The sequence below is a fragment of the Bactrocera latifrons genome, unplaced genomic scaffold (genome assembly GCF_001853355.1).
Source record: "Bactrocera latifrons isolate USDA-ARS-PBARC rearing strain unplaced genomic scaffold, ASM185335v1 scaffold_13, whole genome shotgun sequence".
NCBI lineage: Eukaryota > Metazoa > Arthropoda > Insecta > Diptera > Tephritidae > Bactrocera > Bactrocera latifrons.
In genome coordinates, this window is record NW_017534741.1 from 1,322,082 (window position 1) to 1,334,761 (window position 12,680).

The 12,680-nt window shown below is 38.2% G+C and overlaps 1 protein-coding gene across 1 annotated transcript; it reads left to right on the forward strand.

Moving 5' to 3' along the window:
• The first annotated feature begins 3,485 nt into the window (after window positions 1-3,485).
• LOC108978964 (odorant receptor 59a-like) lies at window positions 3,486-6,467 on the forward strand. Its single transcript, XM_018949489.1, has 2 exons — window positions 3,486-4,237; window positions 6,053-6,467. The coding sequence occupies exons 1-2, from the start codon at window positions 3,486-3,488 to the stop codon at window positions 6,465-6,467; spliced, it is 1,167 nt and encodes a 388-aa protein (XP_018805034.1).
• The last annotated feature ends 6,213 nt before the right edge of the window (window positions 6,468-12,680 follow it).

Sequence of the window (12,680 nt, forward strand, 5' to 3'; positions counted from 1 at the left end):
ATATCACTTATCCGAAGGTAAATCCGCTCCCGGATCTTTTTTGACCTTTTTTATTGAGGAACAGAAGCGATTATTTATCAGAGTGTAATCTCTTTGAGTTCTCATGAACTGAACAGATTATGTTTGAACTTTCAGAGGCGTCCCATGGAGATTTCCATGTATAAAGTCTTTTGGGAGGCAGTTTCTCTATTTCTTAGAACCCTCGCGTACCTGGTATTACTTGGATCCAATGTGGACTCTCTATTAGAAAAGCGGTATTGGACATACCGATTACGATTTTCGAAGAGTTAGTTCCAGGGTTGTTCCTCTCCTGAAGTCCCCTGATCAGGAGCCATCCTCGTTCTCATCCGATCATCAGTCTGGCTCCAGTACTTGGAAAAGTGATTCAAAGATTTATCGTGGAACGACTTCAGGAGCTAACGCGGGCTATGTGGTCGGATATGTCGTATGGGTTCGGAAAAAGACCTAGTATAGAGAATACTTGATCCCATGTTCAGAATATGATTAGGGAGAATGACAACAAGTATGTTCATGGCATATTTGTTGACTTCAAGGGGACATTTGACCAGCTTAGCTGGGATTGAGTGGTGTAATGACTGGAGCAGCTTGGCTGTCTAGAAGTTACTTTTTGGCGGAAGTACCTTTCGGATAGAAATGTCTCTCTAGTCGGCATGAATGGGAATGTGGAGATTGGAGTGGCTGCCTGCCGAGTGTTGTAGTACATATATTTGAACCCTTAGAATGGAATCTCTGCTTGGGCAGCTCGAGCCCTCTGTAACTGTTGTGTGTATGTGGACGACCCGCTGTGCTGTTGAGCGCCGTGGGGAAAGGCTGTCACCACCAGATATGCATAAGCAGCCACGATTCTCAAGTGTTTAAAGCAGGCCGAGAACTCCACCCTTTGGGTTATTCCTACTCACATTTCTTCGCGGGCACGCGTTGCCCAATACCGTTTCAACCACCCTGTCGCACTGCAGGCTGAGAATAAGGTTGTGAGGTTTGATTCAACCACCATCTACACCGTCCGACAGGACGTTGCTAAAAGCTCACTCAATATGTTCGTCTCAAAAGCAAAATCATTAACCCTAATGGCTTCCTCAAGTCATGACACGATAGCATGCAAAGCAGTATCCACTGAGTTTTTAATAAGAAGGAGGAGGCCTTGACGAGTCTAAAGTCCTTGGCCGTTTGGAACGAATGAAACTCTAACTCATCTACAGGCCCTATAGGTGTAACACAGTCTGATGTAGTTTGTATAGGTGCCAACAACCTACATGGCACCTCAATAGCCTGTTGCAACTACCTAGATATGATGCCATTCGGTTCCGGGGACTTTTGAACAAAGTGAACGGCCAAGTCAAGTGTCGTTCATCCAGAAGATCGACAAATGCCGTGCAGTCATCTTGCAGTACTCCAAGAGAACATAAGACATTTTACTCGGAAAGTGAGCTTCAAGGTGCATATGAAATGTATTTTCACTGTTCAGGGCCAACCTCTCATCCTTACCTAGAGGACTCATCGCAGTCTTTAACTTTTTCGAAGAAGCTTTTCCATGAGGTCATCTTTACCTTTCGTAACTCGGACTTGTGTATTGCAAGTCCCGTTTTATACAATGCTGAGTCGTTAGTTAACGCACTCCTACGGGCCCTGTTGAATAAAAGTCTTTACGACGCTTTGATTCCGAGAGTTCCATAGTCCTCCAGAGAAAAGGAGTGATCATCAGGAACCCTTCAGTTTGAGATCAGTAGGGCAATCTCGTTCGAGATCGGGTTGAGGCTTCCTCAACAATAATGGAGGTGGTTCTACCTTATCTTCCTTGGGTATGTACAATTAACCAGCGATCTCCGGCGTAGCACTTCAGTTTTGCTGTCGCTATGGCAGCGTGGTTGAAATCGGGTAAAGACATACTAAATTGTTGCGAATTTCCGCACATTCTAGGTTGAATAGTCAATTAAAGGTATTACGGTATATTAAAAGGTACGTATAGAATTGATTATAGTAATTATAAATTCTCTGAGTTATCTTGCTATCATATAATATTTACGAGACCCGATCCCATTGCAGTGACACGTGGAGCATATTCAAGGTTCAAGGTCTAGGTTACTTTTCACTATAGTATTTAAGTAATTAGTGACACGTATATGGCAGTTATGTTACAAGGGTCAGAAATGGTTAAACTTTCGGAAAAAGTATGGGTGATGCATAATATAATGGTAATTTTCAGATCTTTTAGGCAACTTGTTCATTTCATTACGAAAGTGCTTGGCTAGAAGGCCAAGAATGAATTAAGCCCATTTTTATTACCCCGCACTGATGTGAACTGTATTCCAGTGAGTCTGTTTAGCATTGATCAAATGAAACGGAAGTCAGAGCTGTCAGATTTGGGCTTTAAGATTTATGAGGTAAAACCTCGTAAATACTGGAAAACTCTGATGAAAAACAATTGCCTCACGTCAAATCGCACATTCAGGGTGTTTTTCGGCAATCTTTCGCTATAATTTGATGAGTTCTTGTCGGCAGCGTTCCCCGTTAATTGGTTCACTTCGCTTGGAAGTTCATAGTAAGCTTTATTGGCATAAGAATTATAATAGATATATTCATCTTCTTATATTCGTTTCTCACTTTCTAACGTTTCCAACTTTTGGAATTACCTTTTTGAAACATATACTGGACATACCCAGTTATCCTAAAAATACACGACCAAAATCATTTCAATCTATGATAATTCCTTCGTGTCTTCAAATATCCAAACAAATGAGTGGTCCGCTCTTTGATCAGGTCTTATAAATAGTTCGAGGGTGTTCTTTCGGAAGCAGAGATCCATTCAGAGCTTTCCAAACGAAGAGATTCGCTTTGGAACATATCGTTTTGAAGGCCAAATATACTATACGAATATACTATTGAATGTATGCATATGAATCTACGGCTCAGAAGTACACATTTCCTCTTGCATCCAGATCAGTTTCATATTCAATATTTTCTGTATTAGCTACTTTTCGGTAAGGAACCATAATGAAAAATATTATTAATTCATAGTCTTGGGTTATTTGAAATTTGTACCGTTCCTAGGACCTGGCGAAACTTTTCAACGGTCCTAACCGCCATATTTTAAATACAGTTTATTCCTTAAAGATTTGAGCTCGACCCACTGTTGGCGTGACGTTGTTGCGTTACAAGCGTTAGCTGTTGTTGTTACTTTCATTGCAAGTGTCAATATTTCTGTATAATTTGACGTGATAGCGTTGAAATATGTGTACACTTAACAGCATTTTAGCTAACCACTTTGAATACAAAATAATTTATTTAGCACATTTTTAATCAAGTGGACCTATTAAAATAATTACTAAATTTAAATAATTATTCACTGGTTGTTCACAATCACACGTCTAATAGTCGATACCATGTGTGCATCCTCGCACCACAGAACATATAAAAGGGCGAATTTTTAGCGCTAAGCGTAAACACCTTTTAACTAAAATCGCGAAATGTCGCCATCAGCATTATCGGTGCCGCAACCGGCGTTAGACGCAGTTGATACCCGCTCATTTCTCAAACTTCATTGGGCGTGCTTCAAAGTGCTCGGTATTAACGCGTCCAACTCCAGCGTCTATTATCGCGGCTATTCGGTGCTGTTGCATGTGCTCGTTACCTTCTGCTATCCACTGCATCTCGCCTTGGCACTCTTCAGTAGTGCTGATGGCTCGACCAATATACAGAACCTCGCCGCATGTGTTGTCTGTTCGATTTGCAGCGCGAAATTTGTCATCTATGTCACGAGAATGTCGCGCATACGTGAGTTGGAGTCCATCATTGCTACATTGGATGCACGTGCACAGAGTCCGTGTGAGCGCCGTTATTTCGTGCAGTTACGTAAAGAAATTCGTCGCATTACCTTCGGCTTCCTTAGTATTTACAGTGCTGTGGGCGTGACGGCGGAGCTGATGGTTTTCTCTAGTAATGAGCATAAATTGTTCTATCCGGCCTGGTTCCCGTTCGACTGGCGTGCATCGGATTTAAAGTTCTATGTAGCGCATTCTTATCAATTTGTTGGCGTCTCCTATCAATTGCTGCAAAATTTCGTTAACGATTTCTTGCCAACTATGGGTTTAGCGCTGCTGTCGGCCCACATCAAACTGCTGGGTATTAGAGTTTCACAAATCGGCTACGCGACGGAGAGTCTCGCTGCCAATGAGGAGGAGCTGCTGTGTTGCATCAAAGACCAAAAGCAGCTCTATAAGTGAGTAGAACTGAAGAGAAAATGGGAAATGGCTGTGAAACAGTCCTTGCCATAACCTGAATGGAAGAAGTTTTCAGCTAAAAACTGTGAACGTATGTTTTCTAGTTATATCGTGAAAGTTCTGGTCAAAGTATTACGTAATTTATATTACATGTACATCGGATTCTGAGTATTTTTTCAATATCTTAACTGAAATTGTTATCGGTTGTTGTAAGAAATTATAAAATTAATGGAGGCCTCTTTGGTCGTAGTCTACATCATGATTTAGTTAACAGACAGTTCACGTATAAAATTATATACATGAGTCATTGCACAGGAGGTCGCCACTAAAATTGTATAGCATCGATGGAGTAGCCGTGAGATTTTCATATTGATCCATGGTAAGCACATTCTTATAACCTCTCTAATTTTCAAGTTGAGTCAACGGCCGCTGAAATCTCTTAATGATCGCAAGTATTCCAAAAATATTATCAAACACTTGAACAGATTATACATGTCAATCGTTTCATTATTTTATCAAGTTTTGATGGAGTGTGACTTACATTGTGACAAAAAAGCACCCGGAAATTGTACTTAAATTCCAAGGGTAGATGACATTTCAAAAAGTATTTTAATAAGTTGGTAGAAGTCTCCTTAATTACCGTGCCAAATATGCGATATGTCAACCAGTTTATTTACAGCAGCTGCTTAAGTCGGTAAAGCTGAGTATTGGTTTGGTGAAATAGCAGTTTCAGCGTTTTTGGCCGTCAAACGGTATAGCAATTCTCTGTAATAATCGCTGTTGATGGTCCTTCCCTTTTCATGGTAGTCAATAAAAATACACCATTCGCATCATAAAAGACAGACGCCATAATCTTGCTAGCTGACTGTTTCGTTTTTCACGCCTTGGAGCGGGTTTGTCGTAGGCAGTCCACTCGATTGACTGTCGATTGATCTTTGGAGTGTAATGATGGAGCCATGATTTATCAGTTGTCACATATCGACGTCAAAATTCGGGTTTTTTGCGATTTAACATTTCCAACAAATAAACAAAGATCCGAAGAATCACTATGTGGCACTCATTTTGCGCAGAGCCTTTTCATATTCAAATATTTATGAATGATACGATGTACTCGTTCAGATGATATCTTTAGAATGCTATTTCATTAAACTACGAACAACAAAAAGCACCTGACCCTAAATAGCAGAGGCAAAAGAGACTCAGAAACACCTTTATCATCCAGAACTCCCTCCATCTAAATACAACAGAAAGATTATGGAAATGTGGTATTTCTGCTATAAACAATGCCAGAAACGCCTGCCAGAACGACAACATACCTGCAGACAAGCCATGTCCCCATAATATGAAGGACCTGGAAATGCCACATGATTGGTTCATCGAGCCAAAAAATTTGATGCTGGTTTGGTTACGAAATTGTATACAACCCTGGGAGCAGGGAGAGTAGAGATTCACCTGCAATAGTTTCATCTTGGAAACCTTGCCTGAAGTAAAGTGAAAGCGGTTCCATCGCATCGTAAAAAGTTCACGAGACAACAGGGGAATATTTTAGTAGCTTTAGCATTAATGTTGGAAGACGTTTATGGTGCGAAGGAATTTCAAAACCCCCTTGAGGTTCCAAACAAACAAGAATTTGGCTGCTTCCAAACTTAGCCTCTTTTTATATCGATAAGGCAAATGGTGCTCTTGTTCATAAGTAGAGAAATGTTTATTTTATGTAGTTATTATTCTGCTTTCTTGTTGTTTCTTTTCATATACTAACATTTTGACTTGCTGACACATCCAGTCTTATACTTTCGTAATATTTTTATTCCCAGCATGCTCAATGTCATTCAAAATATCATGTCGCTACCGATGTTTCTGCAGTTCGCCGTTACAGCTGTCAACATATGCCTATCTCTAGCCGCATTACTATTCTATGTAGATGCACCGTTCGATCGCTTGTACTTTGTATCCTATTTGATCGCGGTGCCGTTGGAAATCTTTCCCATCTGTTACTATGGCACAACATTTCAATTACTTTTCGATAAGCTGCACGTTGAGATGTTCTGCAGCAACTGGGTGGAGCAGACACAAAAATTTCGCAAAAATATGGTAATCTTCTGTGAGCGCTCATTGAAGAGTCATACAGCCATGGCCGGTGGTATTGTACGCATTAATCTGGATACTTTCGTCTCGATCTGTAAGACAGCTTACTCCCTGTTGGCTGTCATAATGAAGATGAATGAATGAGCAAACAAGTACGTGGTGAACGGAATTTCTGCATATGAGCTTATGTCCTTCTATAAACATGCATATGTATACTAGGTTTATGCACTGCAGCTGTAGTCTGATAACTATGAGATCTATCAAAATTTTTGTATGCACAACAGTCTTTGAGCAAAATAAATTTATGAAAATGAAAAATGTCAGTAATTTTGTAAAGGTCAGTGAAATATTGCATGAGAAAGATGCAGATGCCGTTCTGTAAATAAAAAATCAATATTATATAAGCAGTTGTTGTTGGTATGTATTCTAGAATAATAAGCATGCAATGCCACGTCGTCGATCTCCGATTCAATAATTTTCGTTTTGGCCAATCACTTAATAAACTGGTACGGTGTAGCAGTAAGCTAAATGGCTTATTCGGCATGAGAAGGCTGTTTTCGCGATGGGTTCGCGTTTACTGTTTCGGAACAATTGCTCTGAGACCTCTGACACTTTTTGAGGACCTCTCGAAAAAGTTTCAACATCATTTCATCACCGTCGGTGAAACATGGATTCACCGGTATTAGTTTTTCACAAATTCTGAACACATCATTGGCTACCTGTAAAATGGCAAAGTGGCCATAGAGCTCTATTTTGTCAAAGAATTCTATCGAGGAGCTGTTATTTGAAGGAGATAAATTGTAGACAGAAGAGAAAGCCATAGTCGCCCTGAAGGCCTACTTTTCAGACTACTGGAAATCTTCAGACGGTTTAACCCAGTTTGAACGCAGTGTTGTTCGAACCACAATTTTTCCAAGTCCATATCATACAATTCGACCAAATATATCCGGTTATCATTGAGCGGTACTCACTCACACTCACAATAATATTCTGGTCTTGATCATCACCGAAAAAATATGGCCCAATGAGCCCGCCGGCCCATAACGCATAGTGTGCTTATTGACGAAGCCATTCAACCAGAAATGGGCCTCAAGTTGTTGCTCAGCCCAGCCTCAGCAAAATTTTTGCCACCACGACGTCACGGAAATGCCCAGCGCTTGAGAACGACGTATGAGAGACAGATTTGAGACGGAAACTTTGTCTCACTCACACTGAAACATTTTGTACTGTGCCTGCGAATTCAAATTTTTTCACTAGACGCTCAATGGTTGTTCGGACGGGACGAATATGACGCGCATAAATTTTACGCAGCGCTCTTAACTTTGAGGTCACTGACTCTGAATTTCGGTAGTTAAAAAACTAAAGAGTAACCTCAAAAGTGCGGGGAAAATATGACGTCGTTTGCTGTCTCTATTGGCCTAATTGTTTAGCTTCTTTATTGAAAACCGCGCTATATAATTCTCATTTTAGAAATCCCATTTTTTAATAAATCGCTAGTAATGAAATATTTGGGCGAATGAAAATGAACTTTTCTATGAAATCAGTGTTACACTGTGTTCAGGCGGGGACTTTTTTGGTAGCTCATTATCAGCAAATTCTCTCTTTTTGTCGCTCATTGCGTTCACAACAGCGATATGAGTGCGACGCTTGAGTCGGATTTTCTTTCATACACCCCTTCTCAAATTCTTATACGCTTCATGCACGCAGTGTGCAAAACTATTTTTGATTTATTTTGGTTTGGGCGACAAAAAATAGTTCTCGTGTGAACAATGTCTTCCGCATATATTCATACAGGCAAATATATTTACAGCGCCTTGTATTACTTCCTTCCGTTAACGAGTTGTCGCTTTCGTGCTTATTTCATATCTCTGCGTTCACACATTTTCCTCTTAGAGTCAAAGGCTTTTGGTGGATAAGTAATGTACGCATATGTATGCATGAACATTGCTTCACATATATTATCACAATTTTCGATTAAGCCAGTAATATGCGCGCTGTGAGAGTTCGGCTGTTGGTGCAGCCATGCAAAGCTGTTCAAAGCTGCAGATGTTTCATTTCGACATTTTACGTGTAATATTAAACAGCACACCACTTTTGTGCGCATTCAGGTGAAATGGTTCACCTGTTCATTGTTGCTTATTGCAGATAACAGACGAGTTATTTGGTCAGCGCACTGAGTTAGTCACATCTACCTAAAAGAATATCGCTCGGATTAAAATAACGCAGTGCAAGTGGAACGTGTAGTCAACGTAACAACGTAACAACCTAACGCATGTTGGCAATGAGAGCGTGTGCGCACTCACATTAAGGTTTTGTATTTTAAACTTATATTTTAAGCTGAATTTTGAATATATTTTTCAATACTTCTAATCCAGATAAATGCATTATTATATATATTTTTTGTCAATTTATCGAAATTTTCGAATATCAACAAATTAAATACCCAAATTTCGATTGTGCATTTGTCAATGTAATGCCATTACTCATGGTTCTGTAGCGTGCCCCATTGATTGTAAAATTATGACTAGGTTCACTTTTGAAAAAATATGGACCAATGATTCCCTCTCTCCATAGAGTACACCAAGGAATAACTTTATGGAGATATAACGGTGTCTCAACAATGGCTATTAAATTATAATCACTAAAAATGCGACAATTTTGTACTGATATAATCAATTAGGTAATATGGATCCAAGTGCGTTTATCTGAAGCAGAAGTTTGAGGCTACCTTCAGCAGAAAAAACTACTCGCATGCTTTACAAGTATTAGAGTGGCCAGTGTGGAATGCGAAAAGTAACCTGAGTTTGTCCGTGGGGAGGTTGTTCACATGCTTAAATCTGCTGAGATTATAACCCCCTTTAGCAACTTTTCATGGCGCAGGCTCTGGCGATAGATTAAGCCTGATCAATACTACTCCCAACTCCTATAATCCTTGAAAGAATTTCTCGGGCTTTTATTCATGCAAGTTGCAGAGTTTCAAATATTCGTTTACCCCTGTCCTTAGCTCTTCTATGTTGATATACATGCTCCTGATCAACGTATGATAAAAATGTCAGCTGTATTCATTGCATGCTTTATCTAAAGCGGCTAATCTTAAACGTTACGGGTAAGTATGGAAGAAGAAGAATCTTAAACGTAGTAATTTTATGAGTTCGGCTATTTTCTTTCGTTGAACGAAATTAATTGAAGAATTGGTATGTGGATTTTTTGCGCAAAACATTATTATAACCAGTTTCCATTGTCATCATTCGCGGCTTCGATTGACTTTCTCGTATTTCTAAAAATGAAGAAAAGCTAAAAAGCTTTCGTATTACTAAATAGATGAAAATCGCTGATAGAACTAAAGGCTAGTGTGTCGACGAATGAAAGAAGAATTGGTATGAGGATTTAAATGTAATTCAATGCATAATTTTTTTACGAAAACATCACTTATTTTTGAACACACCGCGTCAAGACATTTGAAAGTTCAAAATATCAAATGTTAATATTGGTCCACGGAAGTAGTAGCCGTTTTAGCTCGATTTTACCCATTTTCGATACGAGTATTTTAAGAACATATCTCTGATATTTTAAGCATAAAGTCAGACATATGCAACAAGGTTCACCAATTCAGCACCTAGAGGCTTGAAAATAGATAATTAATTTATGGCAAATTTTAAAAGCACTATTTTTATCCCGATATATTAATTGATTCTTAATATATAAGTATATGCTATAAAATGTACATCTATAATTATGTTGTTTGAGAAGTAGGCTTTCCAATAACCACATGTACAAAGTTTCATCGAGATATATCAATTTTTACTCAAGTCGCTTGGCCGGTACGGATGATTTGGCAGACACTCACTTTTAATTCAACTCGCATCGTCATCCTGATAAATAACATATACATAACTCCATACCTATGTCGATCAGTTTTAAGTATTATTGTACTTTCTGTTCCAACATGTTGCGAGAGTATAAAAGCTTATGTGGAACTTGCCGTTGATTTTATACTCTATTTGCTTTTAATATTAACCCTAACTCAGTCACCATCTAAAGTGTTGTTTCGAAATGTTCTCGATTTCTCTCAATTTTAGCATTTCTGTTGTGATTTATTACAATATTTTCTTTAAATTTTCATGTAAGCAAAAAGTTGCGTATACGCCATATACCACATTTAAGGAATACAAGCATATTATTCCAATTAAACACAAATACAAACGAACTTTTCACAAGCCGCAACTTCCAAAACTTTTCCAAAAACAATTTGAAATTCCAGAATAAATTCTAACTGCCACAACTGCTTAGCTCTGTTACCTACTTTACACTTTGTTTTGCCTCTTATGAGACTTGTTGTTATATGTGCACATTTGCTAATATGTTTGGCTTCTTCATTTTCACATGCACATAGCACATGTAAGGCAGATACTTGTGCGAAATTGAAATTGTAAAACTTTGCCGACGACAGTGTGCAGTCACCTCTCAATCGCTGCGTAAAACAAATGACGATTGTCGGCAAGTCAGAAATAAGTTTAACGATTTGGAGACATATACACCATATAATAAGCCCTGTTGGAAACCCATAGAATCAAATTTAAAGTTTCAATGGATGGATTCAAAGAATTTAGTACATTTGCAGACTTTCTCTTGAATTTTTATGAAAGCAAAAATATCTCAATTTCGAAGATTATTTTCGAAGTTATTACACGGTATCTACTTACATTGGCTTATTTTCCCTACAGAGTGTTCAAGATATATGTCCGTACTTATGCATTCATTTTATAGACCCGTTTGTTAACAAATATGAGAACTTTAAGTGATATGCGACAAGTGTGCGACAAGTCTGGAGCAACTTAAACTTTTGTCGCTAAGTACACATGACAAATTCACACAGTTCTATTAACATAGGTACAGTATGTAAGTACACACACACGCTCGTTTATCCCAACGAGTAGGACTAAAAGAAATATACAAGCTTTGTAGGTTTGTTTTGACAGCTTTAGTTGGCAGATCTCTATAAATTCATATACAAAATTTGGGTAAGAAATCTTTTAGTATTTGAGCGGATGCAAGTAATACATTTTGTAGACGTTTAAAACATCTGTCGGCAGCTGTGAATATACACTAATTCTCTCGTATACGTGAAGCCAAACAAATCCTATGCAGAGAGATTTTTTGACTTTGACTCGACTTTTCTCTTCAACTACTTTAGCTTTTAAGCTGCAGCAAAGAGGAAGAATGTTGGGATTCTATGTAATCGTTTTTTATAAAAATTTCGATACTAAAACAACTTTGATGTTAACCATTATAAAAATTCAAGTCACTCACTTTTGAGTGAAGAGAACGAAAGTATCTTCGGAATTTCAAAAATATATACACGAAGTAAGCTAAACGTAAAGCACCTGTGAGTATCAAAGAACTCCATAAAATATCGACTGTCGCTAATGTCAAAAAGTTCAGCAAGCTTCATGCTTTGCTAAGGTTTAAATCCATCATACAGAAGAGACTAATAACTGATTATTTGAACTGACATACATACATACATACACATACACTTTTTCATCATTACATTTCATTTGCCTCTGAATTATGTATCTTTGCTTTTTATTATTTCATTTCATTTACAATCTGTCGTGTGACAATAAGCAAATGTTATTATATCTAAGATTCGCTTTGATGTTAAAATTGCAATTAATGCATTAAATACATACAGGTATTTAAAGGATAAGATTTGTACTACCTATCACCATTCACTTAATTTAGTATTACATAAACTTTACAATTTAATTTATTCAGTTAAACTTAAAATCTGAATGGTAAGTCTTAGGGATGTAGCCTTTGTAGTCGGCGAGTATCTTCACTGTTGTCCAGTAGGTTAATGGTGTATATGTTGAGGCGGCAGCTTAGGCGATTAAGGTATCTTGAACTGAGTTTCTGAATCTCGCTCCTCACCCTATTTATTTCAAGTTCTTTGTGTAAGTTAATATTTTTGGTGTGCCATGGAGCGTTTGGTTGATTACCTGAATGTTTTCGACTAATATCTTCGAATTAGTTCTACGTTCGATTTACTTGCAGTTCTCCAGATTTTAATTCCATATGCCCAAATCGGGTTTAAAATGGTTTTATATAGGATCACCTTATTTTTTAGATTAAGTTTCGATTTGGGACCCAGTAACCAGTACATTTTTCTCGTCTTGACTTTTAGCTGATCTCGTTTGCATCCCGAGGTACTTAGTGCTAGTGCATTCTGGAATAATTGTTATAAATACATAATGTTCCAATTTCGAAGTCAGGATTTTACTGCGTTCAGTTGTTTTTGAACAGTTTCAGATGCTTCGTTTGCAGAGTAAGCACATGCAAGAATGGCGGTGCCGT

Bases quoted from the DNA above. Each gene is read 5' to 3' on its own strand.
- LOC108978964 (XM_018949489.1), top strand. From the start codon at position 3,486: ATGTCGCCATCAGCATTATCGGTGCCGCAACCGGCGTTAGACGCAGTT. The intron at 4,238-6,052 runs GTGAGTAGAACT...TTTTATTCCCAG, and splicing joins GACCAAAAGCAGCTCTATAA to CATGCTCAATGTCATTCAAA.